The sequence below is a fragment of the Polypterus senegalus genome, chromosome 3, assembly GCF_016835505.1.
Source record: "Polypterus senegalus isolate Bchr_013 chromosome 3, ASM1683550v1, whole genome shotgun sequence".
NCBI classification, from domain to species: Eukaryota; Metazoa; Chordata; class Cladistia; order Polypteriformes; family Polypteridae; genus Polypterus; species Polypterus senegalus.
Window position 1 is genome coordinate 279,813,709 of NC_053156.1, and position 21,503 is coordinate 279,835,211.

Consider the following 21,503-nt stretch of genomic DNA (forward strand, 5'->3'; position numbering starts at 1 on the left):
CAATAAAGAAGTGGGACACCACCTTGGTGATACCGTATAACTGGAAGGCTTAAAACAAAAATAAAAATGCAACAATTGTGGGAATGTCTTTTCAGAGGCGAGTTCATAACAGAACTGACTCAAGATGGACGATTTCCAGGTTATGTGGTCATGAGGAAGGAAGGGGAGGGTCCAGGTGGACAGACACAGAAGTGATGTCAGAACTGGAGTGGTTGTCAATCTTCTGTTCTGCAGAGGGAGTAGAAGTGAAGGCATTAGTATAAAGTGCCAAGCCCTGGTCCGGCAGGTAGTTACAATCACCAAAGCCCTTAAGCTGTCTCAAATGTGCACGTGTGACAATAAGTTGTGTGTTCTGCAGCAAATACAGTTTACGTTTTCCAGGTAGGAGTACAGACAGTTTCGCCTATAGGAGTATATAGTTAACTTACAGTTGGTCAGGAAAATATACACTTTGGAGGACCACATTAGGAACCTGTTAGCGATTAGTCAGTCCAACAATTGTACATACTCAGCTTGTTTAGGCAATTCAGCTATATCTCATTCTGCTTTAGTGTCTCAAGGCCCCACTGTAGTCACTGCATGGCTAAAAACAGCGGCACTGGAGTCAAAGAAATTAAAATTTAGACCATCGAAAGCTAGGTGACCAATTTGGACCAGGCAGCAAGTCTATTGAGAATGAGAGTAAAGTTCTCATAATTTGAGACAGCATACTAATTAAGACTTTGCACTAAAATAATATTAATACATTTTACCATGTTGGGATGTTGGGGAGGGGCCCCTCCCTCCTAAGTGTTTTGAGTATGGGAAAGGTGCAATATAATGAAATATATCTGTATATATAAAGTGCTAAGGGTTTTCTATTTATTGTGTATAAACTCATTCGCTCATGTTCCTTGACACTTCATATTAGTCTCAATCAACAGCTAGTGCCAAGACACATGTAGCATGACCTATGACTTGGATAATCGTGTTTATGGTGGTCTCAAAATGAGACTTTGACTCTGTCTCGTGGCAGGCAGGGAGATGGCAGTATTTAACCAACTGACAGGAAATGCAAACCTGCATGGTGACTGGTCCTTGGTATTTTACCTTTGACTCAATTGACAGCTTATGCCATGAGATGTGCAATCTTACCAATGATTTAGATGACTATGCCATGGCAGACCCCAAATTAGGCTACATCTCTGTATCATGGCAGGTGGAGATGCAGCATCACACATAGTTTGACAAGAAATGTATAGGAGCAATTGGCAGCTACTCTAACACAAAAATAAGCTCAGTGACAGAATAGTATTTCAGTAACCTCAGCAGAGTGACCAGGGGTGCTGTGCTTCATGAGAATTGCCTGAAGAACATGATGAGTGTTTGCCTGACTTACAAGACAGAAGACGAAGTAGATCATCTTTATCACAAACATCTAGTTAAACCCTCCTAAATCCAAAGAAATTGTTGGGTGCTTTGGCTTTACAAAAAAGGTGCAGCGGTACCCCACCAGAGTGATGAGGATTGGACATGATTAAGTTTGAAGTCACCACAGAATCTTTCTATTGGAGAAATGTTTTTTTTTTATTATCTTTGTCTGGATCTTTGTACAGAGTATACCACACTATGCCTTTTCCAATTCAAATGCAGACAATTTTCCATTTACCCAGCCTTTGTGATGACCATTAATAAAGCTCCAGAACAGACATTCAATAAAGCTGGCCTTATACCTGGACTTGCCTGTTTTTTTCTTATGGACAAGTTAAGTCTATGTTGCATTTTCAAGAGTCTCTAGATAGGAAAACATTAAAATCATGATACAACACACTTCTCTTCAAGGAAAAGTACATCGCCATTTTTACACTACTAATAAGTCCAACAAAGAAGTCTTGTAAACCTTACTGTCTTCTGTGTACTTTGCCTTACATGATTTCTTATCACCTACTATTTGTCTTTTCAGCTTTAATGTTTCTTTAATTCGGGTATGTGTTCTTGTTGATGTTTTCCACTCTATGTTCAATTTTTCACTAAAAAATGTTCTTCGCTTTGGACTTTCACATGGCATTATAATTTTTTACTTTTTATTTATGCACCGGTCCGCGTCTTCCCGCTGGTTATTGTTACTATTTTAAGTCCGCCTGTGTCTCCGGCTGAAAGGAATCCTGATCAAAATGTGTCCCTGCCAAACGTCTCATACTACTGAAAAAGGTTTCATGTCACTCAGTTATTCACAAAGTAGATTGATGAGGATATTTTCTTTGTCCGCAAGTGTTAACACTCACCCGTGCAGGTTGGAACGCGCCTCTTCTACCATTAGAAAAGTATGCGAACAGTTTAAAAGTGGATTATCTCTACGCATGCGCGATTCCCTCGTTGCCGTAGTTTGGCGCCTTCTATCGCGAGAACACTTGTGGCTTCGGCACGAGATCGCGCGCGCAGCTGGGCTGCAGACAGTCGGGCAGTGCCAAGCAACCTGAGTGTGCGGAGCTGGGGCGAGAGGTGAAACTGCAGGAGTTCGTCGTGTTATTTGTTCACATTTAAGATACAACGGAACGTGAAGGAGATTGGCAAATAAGTGCACGCGTCCTACCGCTGGGGAGGGGGTGTCTTCTGCAGGAATGTCGCAGAGAGAGAGACCTACTTTTTATCGACAGGAACTCAATAAAACGATCTGGGAGGTTCCGGAACGTTACCAGAACATCACTCCTGTGGGATCAGGGGCCTACGGATCAGTGTGGTAAGAAACGTCCAGTAACTTGCACAGAGTTCTCGGTGAGAGGCGGAGATATGCAGGCCCGAGCGCGCATACCTAACTGCAACCAGCAGGCTCTCGCTCAACCAGAGGCCTCGCTGGGAGGCAAAAGGGGGGATGTCCAGAGGCGGCGCACTTAGTATTTTTAGTAACGCACTTCATTTATTGAAGCCAGGTCGCGTTTCTGCTTCTCCAGATTATCGGAAAACGACCGAAGTATAACACGTTGTTGCGGTGTGCTTATCTCTGAAAAAGCGATTATTCGTGTGCAATTGCAATGTAGTCTTGCGCATACATTACTTTTAATCATCGCATGGTTGTTATTTCCATGGAGACGTGGGGTATAAAAACGGCATCCACTTTTTAATTTTGTTTCGTGTCACGCTGCTTGACAGCACAGGTTGTCGCGCAATATTTAGATTGCATTTTTTCCGTTGTCTCTGTTAGCTCCATCTGCATTTTTCAAATGGTAAAATACTAATTTTTCCAAGTGTTTTAAATTTATAACATAAACCTGTGGTACGCATTCAGGTATTTTAGATTTATTCCGTCTTTTAACTTATAGTTTCGATAGGTGCTGTACCCTTCAACTTGGGCCATTTACTCACTAATGACGGCTGTGGTTAATGCGATAAACACGATGTAAGGTTTTACGAATCAGGACATTCATTGTAGATAGTGAGGTGAAAAACAGTGTCTTGAGACGTTTGCAAACTCGCCTCTCCCCTTCTTCGTTAAAGATGACATCATACCGTGGCCTGGCTTTTGTTAGTTGCTTGCACAGATCATGCCTTGGTGTTCACAGAACTTCCCAGTTTATTCTACATTCTGGTACTGATTATCCGTAGGCGCGTTAAGTGTACTATGTTAATAATACGATAAGGTGAAGGGTATCCGAGCAACGCAATTTGGCATTCAGTCAGTGCTCATATTTAAACCTGGTTACTAGTGGTTTGTTATCGCTGCTGGAGTGAGTCTTGTTGCATAACTTGTTTAGACACTCACAAACTAGCAGCGGTTTCAAGATGGCCATCATAAAAAAAAAAAAAACTTTAAAAGGATTTTATTCATCATATCTGTGCTGGTATTGCATAACTAAACGAACTGGTTGCTGTATTACTCCCCACCTCCAACTTGAGTGCTCCAACTCTTGAAAGTATTAGTCAGTAGTTGTAACATTAATCTAAGTCATGTAAAAATCTCACCCATTATATTTATGGAAATGTGATATTTATGTTCTGCCTACTGACAGTACGTTTTTCTACGATTTAGTCGTAGCTTGCTAAAGAGCCATTCCTGGAGTAAAATTAATCTTGATCTTGACGTTTTCATAATTGCTTTTTTCACTGTATTTTGTTCAACTTTGATAAATGGAGAATCTGCCAAATTAGATCTGCATGTTATGTGGCTGAGGTTTCATCTTCTCCACTGGGAAAGTTTTGATTGATTATCGCAGGTCTGCAAAATTAAACTCATAAAAATTTGTTGAGTTGCAATTATTTTTATTTGCATTCATGAAACTATAAAAGTATAATTAGAATGTTTAAATCACATCACATTTAAGTACAAAACTGAAAAGAAATGTAACAAATTATGTTCATTGTTCTGAATGTGTTTAATGTAAAAAAAACTTTTAGTCAATGTAATTTTTTAAATCAAATATTTAAAGAAAACCAAACACATTCATTGACTTTCCATGTCTTTGTTATATTGATGGAATCTTTCATTCTGCTTTTCACTCTGTACTCCAAGATTTTCAGGGAAAAATTCAAAATGTGAATCCAAAAAGTGAAGTTTGAGTTGCCACCTAATTCCTTAAACTTAACTAATCCATTTTCCACAATTTCCATGTAATTTGGATTGTTATTGCTTCCTAAAAAACTTAGGTTGGAGATCATTCAAAGAAGTAAATTCTGTCATTCTAGGTTGTAAATTGCAACACCAAATTCTGCTCTAGAAATCAGTTTTCTAATATCAGGTCTGGCAAAAATGTCCCCATTCCACTTACCTTTGATAAACCTTTGACACAAACACATAAATCAGGTTTGTTCTTTTTCTAGAACTTTAACAAACAGTTTCATTGCTTAAAATGAAGTGATGGTAGCAGTACGTTATTGGGATCAGCCAAGCTAGGTCTAATGTTGTTTCTGGCACCAAGCTGTAGTTTTATTTTAGCAGGCCATTCTTTTCTTCTGCTCATTACAGTGTTCAGTTCTAACTATATTCTGACCTTATCAAATAGGATAACTGTTTTGCTTTAAACATTTGAATATGATAAAATATTAAATTCAAATAAATTAACAGATAGTTTTTTATTGTTTCTGCTCTATAATTGACAGCTAGGAGTAATGTGTTGTAAATAAATGTTACATAATGAAGCAAAAAGGTTTTATTTTTTTAATTAAGTGTTCAAAAATATGTACAAAAATCACATTAAATGATCAAAAGAATATTTTTCAGTGTATACCTGCGGTTATTTCATGTAAAGATATTGTTCAATTAATCTATTCAAATGTGATTTTTAAAAGTTATTCTGCTTAATTGACCAGGGCTGTGGAACTGGAAGTAATTGTTGGAGTCGGTAAAAATGTAAATTGTAATGTGTTAAATTTTCCAATTTCACATATACTGATTTGATTACATTATTTTTTCTTTCAGACTTTTGATAAAAATGAGCTGCTTTTTAATTTTCTAAGTTTAGTCTTATATTTAATGTTACTCAGTGATTATTAGCCGCACCAACATTGTCATGGCCTTTAAACCCAAACTTTAATAGGTTTGAGTGCTGAAACATATCCCGATGATTCCATTGGCAGCAATGAAGTGTCTTGTATATTGCATGCTTTCAATCAACCTAGTAAATTATATTAGCCTAATTACAATGAGAGGAATAGGAGTCAAGAGGTACCAGAAATTGAGGAGTTGCTGTCGGAGGTTTGTGTCTCCCAAATCCACAGCCCTGTCACTGACAGTAAGTTTGTTTCAGTGTTAAAAATGTAGTAGTAGTTTGCTGATGACTTATTACTGTAGTATTTGTAATCATTATCTAAATATTTGCATCATATATATGTATATATATATATATTGTATGTATGTATATGTGTATATATATTGTATGTGTGTATATATATTGTATGTGTGTATGTATGTATGTGTGTATGTATGTGTGTATGTATATATATATATATATATATATATATATATATATATATATATATATATATATATATATATATATATATGTATATATATATGTGTATGTATATATGTATATATGTATGCAGGGCTGAGGAGTCGGAGACAATTTTGGGTACCTGGAGTCGGCAAAAAGTTAAACGACTCCTACTAAATTTAAATGGGAATTAAAAAAGTAAGTTGAAATGTCCCAATTCACAAACAGTCATAATGAACTACTTCTCTGCTGTAAGAATAAAGCTCAATGCATGCAGTGCATAATGTTACCACAAAACGAACATGTCAAGTAACCATGAAGCATGCTTTTCATTGACTGTATGCGTCACTATATGGGATGTAATGCACAGGTAAGGTGCGGCACCGCTTTCCATTGTGTCGTGTTCCACTGTTACAGGGAACTGTGAACCTAGCCTAAAGCCCACTGATTTTAGATTGCATTTAAAGGGAACCCGAGGTCAGAGGAATATGGAGGCTGCCATATTTATTTTCTTTCCTTTAACTATAACTGTATTCCAAGTTTAATATAGGTTTTCCAGATATTGTTTTTAGTTCATATAGTTAAGCTTTTTTTTGTTTTAAAAGTTAAAACTACCAAAGAATGTGGTTTGTATTTTTGAACCAATACATTTCCTGTTCCTGATTCCAGACACTTGTTTTTAAAAAAAAAAAAAATATAAACCCTTGTTTTCATTGTGTTTGTCTTTAATCTGGCATTATAGTAGAGTGTTGGCTTCCTAGCCAGTAGTTCTGTGGTGAAATGACATGTATGTTGCCTTCCTTTCCTTCAATGGATGTAGAAAATACATTAGCATAGTATATACATACAGAGGAGTCGGAAGATTTAGAAACTGAGGAGCCGGAGCATTTATCTACTGACTCCACAGCCCTGTGTATATGTGTGTGTTTATATATATATATATATATATATATATACACAGTGGAGGAAATAATTATTTGACCCCTCACTGATTTTGTAAGTTTGTCCAATGACAAAGAAATGAAAAGTCTCAGAACAGTATCATTTCAATGGTAGGTTTATTTCAACAGTGGCAGATTGCACATCAAAAGGAAAATCGAAAAAATAACTTTAAATAAAAGATAGAAATTGATTTGCATTTCATTGAGGGAAATAAGTTTTGAACCCTCTAACAAAAAAAGACTTAATACTTAGTGGAAAAACCCTTGTTTGCAAGCACAGAGGTCAAACGTTTCTTGTAATTGATGACCAAGTTTGCGCACATTTTAGGAGGAATGTTGGTCCACTCCTCTTTGCAGATCATCTCTAAATCCCTAAGGTTTGAGGCTGTCTCTGTGCTACTCTGAGCTTGAGCTCCCTCCATAGGTTTTCTATTGGATTAAGGTCCGGAGACTGACTAGGCCTCTCCATGACCTTAATGTGCTTCTTCTTGAGCCACTCCTTTGTTGCCTTTGCTGTATGTTTTGGGTCATTGTCGTGCTGGAACACCCATCCACGACCCATTTTCAGTTTCCTGGCAGAGGGAAGGAGATTGTCACTCAGGATTTCACGATACATGGCTCCGTCCATTTTCCGTTAATGCGATTAAGTTGTCCTGTGCCCTTAGCAGAAAAACACCCCAAAGCAAAATGTTTCCACCCCCATGCTTGACGGTGGGGACGGTGTTTTGGGGTCATAGGCAGCATTTTTCTTCCTCCAAACACAGCGAGTTGAGTTAATGCCAAAGAGCTCTATTTTGGTCTCATCAGACCACAGCACCTTCTCCCAGTCACTCTCTGAATCATTCAGGTGTTCATTGGCAAACTTCAGACGGGCCTGCACATGTGCCTTCTTGAGCAGGGGACCTTGCAGCCCTGCAGGATTTTAATCCATTGCGGTGTAATGTGTTTCCAATGGTTTTCTTGGTGACTGTGGTCCCTGCTAATTTGAGGTCATTAACTAACTCCTCCCGTGTAGTTCTAGGATTCTTTTCACCTTTCTCAGAACCATTGACACCCCACGAGGTGAGATCTTGCGTGGAGCCCCAGAGCGAGGTCGATTGATGGTCATTTTGTGCTCCTTCCATTTTGAACAATCGCACCAACAGTTGTCACCTTCTCTCCCAGCTTCTTGCTAATGGTTTTGTAGCCCATTCCAGCCTTGTGCAGGTCTACAATTTTGTCTCTGACATCCTTGGACAGCTCTTTGGTCTTTCCCATGTTGTAGAGTGTGGAGTCTGCTTGATTGATTGATTCTGTGGACAGGTGTCTTTTATACAGGTGACTAGTTAAGACAGGTGTCCTTAATGAGGGTGACTAATTGAGTAGAAGTGTCTAACCACTCTGTGGGAGCCAGAACTCTTAATGGTTGGTAGGGGTTCAAAACTTATTTCCCTCAATGAAATGCAAATCAATTTCTATCTTTTATTTAAAGTTATTTTTCGATTTTCCTTTTGATGTGCAATCTGCCACTGTTGAAATAAACCTACCATTGAAATGATACTGTTCTGAGACTTTTCATTTCTTTGTCATTGGACAAACTTACAAAATCAGTGAGGGGTCAAATAATTATTTCCTCCACTGTATATATATATATATATATATATATATATATATATATATATATATATATATATATATATATATATATATATATATATATATATATATATATATATATATATATATATATATATATATATATATATATATATATATATATAGAGAGAGAGAGATATGTATGTACAGTATATGTATGTGTGTATGTCAATCAACATTTATTTATATAGCACATAATCATACAAAAAAATGTAGCTCAAAGTGCTTTACAAAATGAATAGAAAAATAGAAGACACAATAAAAAATAAACATAAGTCAACATTAATTAACATAGAATAAGTAAGGTCTGATGGCCAGGGTGGACAGAAAAAACAAAAAAAAATTCCAAAAGCTGGAGAAAAAAAATAAAATCTGTTGGGGTTCCAGACCACAAGACCGCCCAGTCCCCTCTGGGCAATCTACCTAGCATAAGTCAAACAGTCCTCTTTGTATTTATGGTTTTCATGGAAGAACCTGATGATGATAGCCATGTAGACTTCTGGCTTTCAGTCTATCAATGTTGGTACATCATGATGCTTTGAGCTGCACCACCACCACAAAAAAAACGGAAAAAGAAACAGAAGAAAGAGTTGGGGTCAGTGCGAATTTTAGAGCCACCATTAATAGTTATTATAATGAATTGAACATGCAGAGTATCAGTATTAAGTTAAAGTGAAGTTATGAGAAGGCCATGTTAAAGTAATGTGTTTTCAGCAGTGTTTTAAAGTGCTCCACTGTATTTGCCTGGCGAATTCCTATTGGCAGGCTATTCCAGATTTTAGGTGCATAACAGCAGAAGGCCGCCTCACCACTTCTTTTAAGTTTAGCTTTTGGAATTATAAGGAGACACTCATTTGAAGATCTTATGTTACGATTTGGAATATAATGTGTCAGGCATTCCGATATATGAGATTGAGCGAGATTATTTAAGGCTTTATAAACCATAAGCAGTATTTTAAAGTCAATCCTGAATGACACAGGCAACCAGTGTAGTGACATCAAAACTGGAGAAATGTGTTCGGATTTTCTTTTCCCAGTTAGGATTCTAGCAGCTGCATTCTGCACTCGTTGCAAATGATTTATGTCTTTTTTGGGTAGTTCTGAGAGGAGTGCGTTACAGTAATCTAGTCTACTGAAAACAAAAGCATGAATTAATTTCTCAGCATCTTTCAATGATATAAGAGGTCTAACTTTTGCTATGTTTCTTAAGTGAAAAAATGCTGTCCTAGTGGTCTGTTGAATATGTGATTTAAAATTCAGATTACAGTCAACGGTTACCCCTAAGTTTTTTACTTCCGTCTTAACTTTTAATCCTAGTGCATCAAGTTTATTTCTGATAACGTCATTGAATCCATTATTGCCAATTACTAAGATTTCAGTTTTCTCTTTATTTAGTTTGAGAAAATTACTATTCATCCATTCAGAAATACCAGTAAGACATTGTGTTATTGTATCGAAAGAGTCGGAGTCATCAGGTGCTATTGATAAGTACAGCTGTGTGTCATCAGCATAGCTGTGGTAACTCATGTTGTAAACTGAGATAATCTGACCTAACGGAAGCATATAGATTGAGAATAACAGCGGACCCAGGATAGAGCCTTGTGGAACACCATATCGGATATCATGTGTCTTTGAGATGTGATTACCACAATTCACAAAGAATTTTCTACCTGCCAGGTAGTGAGTGTGTGTGTGTGTGTATGCATGTATGCATGCATGCGTAATGACATGACAGAGTATAGTCTGTTCCTTTTTTTAATAAAGGAATGAATCATGCTATTTGTACTGTATTTGCATATTCAGATGCAGATTTACACAAATGGCACAGCACTTTCTAATAAATATTTTGATGTTTAAGTTGAGATGTGAGTCTTAGGAAGAAAATTTTCAAGCAGGTAGCTGACCTTGTTTGTAGTATTTGAGAGGTAGTTTAAAAGAATACTAAAATCAAAAGTGATATTTATTACTTACCTGGTATAGTTTCTATTAATGACAGAGGAAAACATGTAATATCATATTTTCATGGAGAGTGAAGTTAACAAAATTCCAGGTATAACAGGCTTCAGTGGTGGCCTACTTTACACTACAGCCAACAAAATCGAAACATCCATGAAGAAAAAATGTAAAATTATTTATGTCACATAATCGACATGTCCAGGAATCTAGTCATATGCTGACTGTGTCACGGATTATGTATTTTGAATAAAATATGGTTAAATAAGCCACCTCCAGAAAATACTCTCATGGATGACGGGAGCAAGTTCAATTGAGATCATGAATTGAAGACCTGCCTCTCCTTCATTCATTGATCATGAGTCTTGTCCAGTAATTGTTAAATCATTGGCTACAGTGGCTGAGAAGGCACAAAATGTTGCCTTTAGTGCCTTTACTGAACTCATTTTGTGAACTCCGGCTCCTTGTGATCATAGATTAAAAAAAAAAAAGTTGGAAAGCCTAATTACAGTGCTGCAGATTCATTCTCCATCACTGACTCATTGTATATCTCTGTATATTTATATACTGTACATTTAGCCTGGCAGTGATTCTATTATATACACAAATATATTAAAAACTAGCCATGTCACGCGGCTCTGTTTGCATAGTAGTGAAACAGTACAGTGAGGAGGGCCCTGCCTGGCTACCCCTTCCTGACATCACGCTTCCCCCCCCTCCCTTTGGCCCCAGCCTCTGTCTTGGATTAGCTCGAATATATCGCTCCTGCAAGCAAACTATGATTCTTGACATGATGAGAAGTCGCAAAATCAACCGGAATATTCAAACAAATTATAGAAAAATACCGATCTAAGTCTGTTAAGTAGTTTTCTCGCTTGCTAACTAAGCGAAGGTGCGGTATGCCCCGAGGCTGGCGCAAGGTTGAGGAGGGCCCCACCCCCTCCCCTTAGCCCGCTGCATGTCTTTGGGATTCAGTCATTTATAGCTTGCATATAACTGAATTGTGATTTGCGTTATAAAACGTATTCAGTATTTTAGCGCTCTAAAAAATTTAGCATTGTTTATTGGCATCTCCCACCACTTTGGTTACACTGTCAGAATGATTCTCTCTGCTGGTTTAATAGACATTTTTTGGGTTCACCCACATTGGCCGGTTGCTGTGCTAAATTTTAGAGGTGTAACCTTGGGTCATAGGAAGTAACCACCAGAAAGACTATGAGTTGAAAAGTAGTTTAAAAGAACAAGGCTTTAATGAGTAAACAGGAAGATCCTAATAAAGATCGCATTGTGTTTTTGTAAATAATACAGTCTGTTCCTTAGGTGTACCTCGGTGTGTTATGTACACAGTTTTTATTGACTAGCGTTTCAAAAAATAAATTAACATACCTCTGTGTTTTAGTACTTGTGTGGTTCCATCACATTTATATTCTCACACTGGTATTTTTATTAGGAGTAAATTTACATACCATCCATATTTTATGGTTTCTTCACAGTTTTCAGATCATCTTGGGCAAATGTATCTGCTAAGTAGATACAAATTAATGTTTGTAAATATAATGTCTTCTAGGTGGCCATGTAAAGAGGTACATGGAAATTACAGATTATGTTGAAAACGTTGTTCATCAAATCCATTCACTTTGCATTTGAATTTTGTATGGTGCTTGTTTATTAAACAGAAACAAAAATAATCTGCTTTAAGTAAAACGTTTATGCAGTACTTTATAATATCTAATCCTGATCATTTTTCAATCAGTAAACATTCTTGCACCTTCAACCTTTATGACATAAGTTTACAAATTAAATTAATCTTACTGTATATTCTTAACATAAAGAAATGAAGACTTTGCAGCAATCCTCTGATTGTAATATCAACAATTGACCATCCAACCATTCATTCATTTTCTAACCAGTTTGTCCTGTTCAGACACGCTGGCTGCAGGGCAGGAACCACCCTTGCTTTGAGTGCTAAACTTGGATAAGTAAACAAGTCCATCAGAACAGTGACGGAATGAGCTGCTTCTTATGTTCATTCAAAAGTAAAATGTACTTAGTTGGTGTTTGAAAACCTCCACATTGACCAGATATTTGTGTGGATCAGCTTGTTAAGCATGAGGCAAGTATCTATTATTTGTATGACATACAATGTGTTAACAGAAGTGTATAATTATAGGGACATGCATTTAGAAGGATTGCTAAAATAGCATACTTCATTGCTGAAAATTAACGGCCAAACACAATTTTTTCATTTCGTTGAGTATTTGAAGGTGAAAGTAACGTTTATTAGTAGAACACCTAAAATTTGATGAGCATTTTGAAAACTCATACAGTATAATGGTATGGGTATGAATGGCGGGCAATATCCAGTAATTACTACTGTTGCAGTACATAGAACATAATGTAGTGTACATAGTACAATGAAATTCTTATTTACAAATCTTATTAGAACAGTGATAATAATACAATAACAAGCTTGCAAACACACAATTTTATATAGAATGAGTTAATATATGCAAATATTTATATTTGTACGTATATGCACTCACACACACACACACATACACACACAAAGATTTTTATTTTCCAATATTTCTTATTGTAATTGGTTTTCCAGTAACCTTACCATCTGTGTGTAGAAACTGTTCATGAATCTAATGGTGAATTGTATGCAGGATGGTTAAGGTCTTTAATAATATTTCCTGCATCATATCGATCGATAGATGTATAATATATATATACACACACACACACACAGTGCATCCGGAAAAGATGTATAATATATATACACACACACACACACACACACACACACAGTGCATCCGGAAAGTATTCACAGCGCATCACTTTTTCCACATTTTGTTATGTTACAGCCTTATTCCAAAATGGATTAAATACATTTTTTTCCTCAGAATTCTACACACAGCACCCTATAATGACAACATGAAAAAAGTTTACTTGCGGTTTTTGAAAATTTATTAAAAATAAAAAAACTGAGAAATCCCATGCACATAAGTATTCTCAGCCTTTGCTCAATACTTTGTCGATGCACCTTTGGCAGCAATTACAGCCTCAAGTCTTTTTGAATATGATGCCACAAGCTTGGCACACCTATCCTTGGCCAGTTTCGCCCATTCCTCTTTGCAGCACCTCTCAAGCTCCATCAGGTTGGATGGGAAGCGTCGGTGCACAGCCATTTTAAGATCTCTCCAGAGATGTTCAATTGAATTCAAGTCTGGGCTCTGGCTGGGTCACTCAAGGACATTCACAGAGTTGTCCTGAAGCGACTCCTTTGATATCTTGGCTGTGTGCTTAGGGTCGTTGTCCTGCTGAAAGATGAACCATCGCCCCAGTTTGAGGTCAAGAGCGCAATGGAGCAGGTTTTCATCCAGGATGTCCGTGTACATTGTTGCAGTCATCTTTCCCTTTATCCTGACTAGTCTCCCAGTTCCTGCCGCTGAAAAACATCCCCACAGCATGATGCTGCCACCACCATGCTTCACTGTAGGGATGGTATTGGCCTGGTGATGATCACTGCCTGGTTTCCTCCAAACGTGACACCGGGTATTCACACCAAAGAGTTCAATCTTTGTCTCATCAGACCAGAGAATTTTATTTCTCGTGGTCTGAGAGTCCTTCAGGTGCCTTTTGGCAAACTCCAGGCGGACTGCCATGTGCCTTTTACTAAGGAGTGGCTTCTGTCTGACCACTCTACCATACAGGCCTGATTGGTGGATTGCTACAGAGATGGTTGTCCTTCTGGAAGGTTCTCCTCTCTCCACAGAGGACATCTGGAGCTCTGACAGAGTGACCATCGGGTTCTTGGCCACCTCCCTGACTAAGGCCCTTTCCCCCGATCACTCAGTTTTGATGGCCAGCCAGCTCTAGGAAGAGTCCGGGTGGTATCAAACTTCTTCCACTTACGGATGATGGAGGCCACTGTGCTCATTGGGACCTTCAAAGCAGCAAAATTTTTTCTGTAACCTTCCCCAGATTTGTGCCTCCAGACAATCCTGTCTTGGAGGTCTACAGAGAATTCCTTTGACTTCATGCTTGGTTTGTGCTCTGACATGAACTGTCAACTGTGGGATCTTATATAGACAGGTGTGTGCCTTTCCAAATCATGTCCAATCAACTGAATTTACCACAGGTGGACTCCAATTAAGCTGCAGAAACATCTCAAGGATGATCAGGGGAAACAGGATGTATCTGAGCTCAATTCAGCCTTCACCACCCACTACAGTAGGGATGTCGCAAGAATCGATGCTTTGGTGCCAGTTTGATGCCAGAATATCAAAGTCTAATCAGTACCAGCTTTTTACAGTATCTGTAGTACCAATTGGAAGTTTGTACTGCACTCATGCTTGACTGCAGGTACACAGATTACTTTTTAAGGTAAAATATTATGTGAAAAAATGATGATATAGCACCACTTTAACACGTGTCCTTTGTGGGCAGGGCAGGAGTATTTCAGCAAACACTTGTGGGAATTGTGCTTATTTTTAAAAACAAAACCAAAAAGCATACACACAGTTTTTTGTTATTGTCACCTTTATCCCATAATAGAGTTTATTCAGAAATAGATTTGTGCATGCTTTCTTAGTGCAGTGATGTGACCAATCAGATGAAAGTTGTAATTGTTTAACTCGCAGTGTCACAAATTTGTAAGAGGTGATGAAATCATTCCAAATTTAATTTTTATTATTTGCTGTCCTACACCGTCCTGGTAAAGAATCGGAGGTTTTGTATTCATTCTGTGATTTTCTGAAAAACACCACAAAGGCCGTTTTATGGGAATTCTGAGAGATCTAATTAATATTCAGCTGACAGGTTTAATTTTACAAGGGTGGCAATAGAGGTAGGAAAAATCTATAAAAGGAGGGAGAGATTTGTAAAATAACATTGGTAGTTTGTGAAATTTTAATGAATTTGATTTGTTTTTGATATTACTCTTAAGTAAATGTTATTATCCAAGTAATGTGTCCTCCATATGCTTTTGCAAACATAAATTTCACCACAGCAAATGCTGCTAACCTCACAAAGTGATTTTTTTTTTTTAGAAACCTCATTTGAAAAGTGTATGGTTATAAAAGTGACAGTGATGAGGTAATGAAAATAAAAATATTCTGAGTTATCTATTCACAAATTCATGTGGAAATAATATACTAACATTTACATTTTTAGTACTGATTTTGTGCAGTATTCATTTATTTCAGTTCCTGAACAGCATAAATGAGGTAGTCCATACATTAAAAACCCTATGCCAAAATCACACCCAAACACATTAAATTCAAACCCAGATAAAGTGTTAAAAAAAAAAGTGAGACTAATAGTTTTTAATCAGTTGTATCTATAGCAGGCATGTGATTGTATATATATGTGCATTATTAGTTTTATGATGAGAGTTAAAACGTTTTCTTAAAACATAGTTGTATTTTCATACAGCTATAAATGGAGTAAGTTACTTGTTTTTGTGTTTATTTGATACAATCTTAGTAGAAGACCTCTTACCTCTCCCCATTCTCTTGCAATGTGATAATACCTGAAAAATGGAGAGAAGCAGATGGTTATTGTGTTTTTTGTTTTGTAGTACGTGGAGTGAAACAAAGTAGTGTTTACAGTGGATTATGGCTTGCATTAACATCATGTTCCAGTTTTATTTCCGTTGTTTTAAAAATTCTCCCATCTCCAAAATGTTTACAGTTTCAAGAGGCAAGGCTTAGTTTTTATCCAGTAGTCTAATGTCTAATTTAGCAGATTAGTTTAATTTCATATAATTAACGTCATGGAATTGGTTATGTAAATATTTAGAAAGTATTGACCTAGTATAAGCCCATCAGAGCCCTGTCAGAGTCCTTAATGTGGCCTGAATAATGCTTTGGTTTTCAAGTGTAATTTGGTGCTCTTACCGCAGCAGACCTGAGTTTTGAGTTTTAAAAAATGCTCTTCATGCTGTGCACATTCAGTGCTTTGTCAGTACCTTGCCCAACCCCCAAAGTGTTGCATTTTTTATATATATATATATATATATATATATATATATATATATATATATATATATATATATATATATAAAGACACTGTGCTATATATGGTCTAACCATTGCTCTTAGAAACATTTAAAATTTTAATCTTAACTGTGTTGAAGTGTTGAAAAGTAATTTAAAAACACAACTGCACTTTACTGATGACTTTGTCATTGTGCTCTGATTCATTTTAAGGTACTGAGGAAATAGAATTTTTTTGTTTAAAATTAGTGGGTTTCCGTGACCTAGTTTTGGTTCATGCTGGGATGGGTGTGAAAATTTTATTTTTTGCACATGTTTCTTTTTAGAAGGCGGTGAACAGTAGGAAAAAGCAGATAGTGGATATAGAGTAGTTTGGAGTTACCAATTTTAATGACAGTACATTTCCAAAATGAAGTGCCGATGATTGATAGTGGCAGACTTAACTAGCAGACACATGAGATCTTCAGAGGAAGCAGAGATGCCTAAACATTTGTGGTCCTTTTTCTTACGCTTCAGTGAGTAGTTTCAGTGTTTCCTAATATTAAATTGAGGAAGTTGATGCAATCCCTCTGACAACTAGCAGTTCAGATTCCTATTTGCTAATGATTGCTGTAGTTTAACTAATTGTGTTTTTTGGTTTGATTGCCAGGAGGAGATCTGTGAGATGTCAATTTAGTTCCTCATTCAAAGTTATGAGTATATATTTTCTAAGAGAGGTGATGAGTAACTGTGGCTCTTTTGAGAATGGCCTTCCTTTTGTCTCATCTTGGAGATATGTTTCTACTTTTTTATGTTGCAAAACAAATTATGAACAATTGGTTCATTCGAGTAACTGTTGCTGCTTTCCCTTTCTGTTGATATTTGCCTTTTCTCTTAGTTTCCACTGTTTTTTCTTACCTCTTTCTCTTAGTTTCCACTGTTTTTTCTTACCTCTCAGTTTCTACATTTTTGTTTTTTATTTTGGGAAGTGGATGTCAAAGCCACACAACTGTGTTATTGGAAAGCGGAACTTGGATCTACTGAAGATTAGTTCCTGTTTAGCATTACTAATCTTCAGTTTAAAATTCTTTACATATTGATTATTACTGCACTGTGCACCCACATTGTAGCTTTGCTCATTTTATTACATGTAAATAGTTTTCTTCCATAAATTTTTATTTTAGAAATGAACCTTCAACTTTTATATCTTAATTTTTCGCTATTTATATTAACCTTTATCTAGTTTCTTTTTACATTTTGTAATGAATTTACAAAAGCATGATCAGTGTTTTGGACCTGAACCTGATAAGAGTTTTTTGTGTTGCAGTGTTTGTAACTGAGCAAACATTTATTAAAATAAGTGAATTACAAGTGTCTGACACTTGTAGTTTATAGTAGAGATGCAATGATGGTATTGGTATCGGCTACCAAAAAATTGCAAGTACTTAATGAACTCTAGACTGATTTGGAGTACTGATTGAGTACTTTCATTAGAAAGAAATGAACACTGCTACATTTAAAAAGAAATATATGTAAACAATACCATTTTTAATTCAGTGCATAAAGCTTGCAGTTTAAAAATATATATTTTAGTTATCTTTACTAAGTTTAATGATAACTCTTGTTTATGTTTTTAATATTTTGCCAACACTAAGAAGAAACTCTTCAAAAAATAATAATTTAAATTAAAACAAAACCCTCACTCCAATTATAATTTCTGGCAACTTAAATACATATCTAGCCAAACTAAGCATTCAAATTCTAGAGACAGGCTCTTTATTTTATTTATTTATTTATTTATTTTTTTAATGTTCAGCTCCATGATACATCAGTCTTTTTAATGTCTTCTGTACAGATCATGAAGCTGCACTTAAAAGCCATTCACTGTCCACAGTAGTGTGTGATAGCATGAAAGCTTCTGGCAGCACTGTATACACCGATGCTTTTATGCTGTCATACAATATTGCTTGCCCTGGAGTGGAGAACATTGTCTGATCCTAGGGTTCAGATTACAATACTGACCCCAGTACTGTACCAAGCAAAGATCCGCACATGAACTTTGTACTATTTGTGTTTGTTTTTTTTTTTTTTGGCAGTACATTTGTAAAACAGGACATGTCATGACAACTACATACAAAGGAAAAGTAGTTTAATGAAGGTGACACTTGAAAACACAAAAATGGTAATCTCTGTGAACACAAAATGACTTAAAGATAAAGTGTTTATGTATTTTATCATACATTATGTGTTTGTCCTGTTCTCAAATTGTTAGATTTACCACAGGACAGGGGTGTCAAACTCAAATACACAGTGGGCCAAAATTAGAAACTTGGACAAAGTCGTGGGCCAACCTTGATGTTTATTGAAAACATTTCTACAATTGAGGAAGTTTTTCCTGCTCATCAGATATAACAATAAACCTTTTCATATGGAAACAAACTTAAGTTTTGCTTGAACATTGAAGTAAAGTTTAATACTATAAACACATGTGAAATCAAATGTCAAATAAAAGACACATCTGTGGCATTCATTTCTTAAATAAAATTTAAAAAAAATCTTATGCCTCTTTCTCTATTTGTAGCCTTCTGAGTTACATTTCAATGGTAACCTTTTTTACAGGCTAACAAGAATAATAATTATTTCCTTCAATGAAAATCCAACCATTCAAGTCCATGTCTTGAATTAGCAAGGAAAATTGCATAACGAAAACATTCATTCAAGCTCAGTTTGCTACACTCGGATCTACTCTGATGCACACTGGTCTAAGCCAAATACCTGGCATCTCTTCTTGGATGCTAGTTCATCAATGTTTGGGGTCAGGCTATGACCTGAGGAAATCCTCAGGATTGAGTGAAGGTGTTCATCAGTGAGAAGACCTGTGTGATGTTTTGTTCATCTTCATCAAGGATAATAGTTGCTCACACTGATATGTGCTGACGAACATAGTGAGCATTTGGGCAGTTTGGGTACGGAGCTGGGGCATTGTGTCAGGGATGTAACAAAGAAATTGTGCAGTGCCCACAGCGTCGTACTTTGAAGTCAGCGTGTCTCTACACTGGAGTTCAATCAGCTCCATTTGGAGGTTAGTTGGTGTGCTTTCCACGTCAACTGCAAATGGATTACTAAGCAGTTCAAACCTACATTTCTGGGCATAAAAGTTGGCAAATCGCTGGGTAAACTTGGCGCTGAGTAAGCCAAGTTTTTCATCAAACTGTGCACTTGGGAACACGGCGGAAGAGATCTGTGTTTTTATGGTTTGGCAGCAAGGAAAATGGCCCAGGTTTCCTTGCAGCATCTGAGTCTCCCACAGGCACAGTTTTGTTTTAAAAGCCCTCACTGCAGTGTACATGTCTATGATGACACTTTCCTGCCCCTGAAACTGCAGGTTCAGCACATCGAGATGGCTCGTGATGTCACAGCGAAATGCCAGCACAGACAGAATCTCTTTATCCTGGAGCTCTGCTGTGTCCTTTCCCTTTGCTTTCTAGAAACTGACAAATTTTCTCACGCAGCTCGAAACATCTGTTCAGCACTTTTCCTCTGCTTAACCATCTTACCTCTGTGTGATACGGCATAGCTGTGTATTCCAAACAACACTCCTCCAGAAAAGGCTTGAACTGTCAGTGATTCAAACTTTAGCTCTTATAAAGTTAATTACTTGTTATGGTGCTCATAACATGTTCCATCTTCAGGGCCTTGCCACATAACGACTCCTGATGTATGATGCAGTGATAAACCGTTGGCTCACTTACACAGTTCTTCCCTCGCATCTTCTCCCGAATCCCAGCCACCAATCCACTCTTTTGACCGCACATGGCATGCACACAATCTGTCGTTAGTCCCACAAGTTTATCCCAAGGTAGCCTCATTTGAGTTACACATTTGGAAACCTCTTCAAAGATTTATTTTGCTGTGGTTGTGCCATGCATTGATTCTAATCCCAGAAGTTCCTCTGTAATGCACAAATTTGAATCCGCTCCACAGATGAAGACAGCTGGGCAATATGAGATGTGTTGCTGCTCTCATCTACAGCAAGGGAGAATGCAATGAAATCTTTTCCCTATTCCATCAGCTGTTCATGTAGGTTTGTGGCAAGATCACATGCACGATCAGCTACTGTGTTTCTGCTCAGACTCGCATTTAAACATGCTTGCCTTTTATCTGGGTACACGAAGTCGCAAACTTTGATCATCTACTTTTTGACAAACTCTTCCTAATTAAAGGGTTGGGCTGAATCTCTGCTGCCACAATAAAACTAGCCTTTACAGGAGCCTCATTTTGTGATATGGCTTTTTATGAACATAGTTTGCAAAACCAAACTTCTTTTCATCTAATCTACTTTCTGGCACTTTGCACTATGTCCAGCTCCTTGTACTTGTTGTGGTGTTTAGTTTCATAGTGTCTTATTTTGATATTTTCTTTGGTTTCAGCTGTGTTGGCTCCACACACAAGACAAATATGTCTGTCCTTAACATTTATGAGCAGATATTCTGCTTCCCACTTTTCTAGAAAGCTTCTGTTTTCCACCTTTTGTTTGGCTGTTTTTGGGAGGGGTGGCCCGAAGTGACTGGTAGCAAGAGGTCGCTAATGAATGTCAAAAGAGGAGGGGGCGCTTGTGGGTCCTAATTGATGTGCCAACGCACCAGCAGAGCATTCTGGGATTTGTAGTATTAGCAGTGCATGCGCTGTCTACCGACGGGCCTGCTGTAGTAAACATTTGGTATTTTCTTGTGGGCCAAATATAATTACACAGCGCGTCAGATTTTGATATCTATGCCATGAGAGAACACGTTTTTTGTTGTTAATTTGTATCAGATGCATATGGATCAGAAGTGTTGAATGTGTGCAGGCAGTGAGAGTAGGTTGTTTCATTAAGTAGGCTCCGATAATAAAGACAAACAATCTTTACATACTTTACAAATTAAATAATACTTAAGGTTGAATTGAGACTTTCTATAAGTAGTTCTTCATCATATTGTAAATGATGATACAAGTTAACTATTTCAAATACGAATAGATTTAATCTAGAAGTAATGAATATTCTAAGATATATATACATACAGTGGTGTGAAAAACTATTTGCCCCC

At 37.0% G+C, this 21,503-nt stretch overlaps 1 protein-coding gene across 2 annotated transcripts in view; it reads left to right on the forward strand.

Moving 5' to 3' along the window:
* Positions 1 to 2,386: 2,386 nt before the first annotated feature.
* The window catches only part of mapk14b (mitogen-activated protein kinase 14b), a 46,012-nt gene continuing 26,895 nt past the window's right edge, over positions 2,387 to 21,503 (forward strand). Inside the window, exon 1 of one of the 2 annotated variants that reach the window (XM_039749289.1) lies at positions 2,387 to 2,719. In XM_039749289.1, the coding sequence (XP_039605223.1) occupies positions 2,601 to 2,719 (119 nt within the window). In that variant the 5' untranslated portion in view covers positions 2,387 to 2,600. The remainder of the gene's footprint in view (positions 2,720 to 21,503) is intronic. The other variant, XM_039749288.1, reaches the window with a different exon arrangement.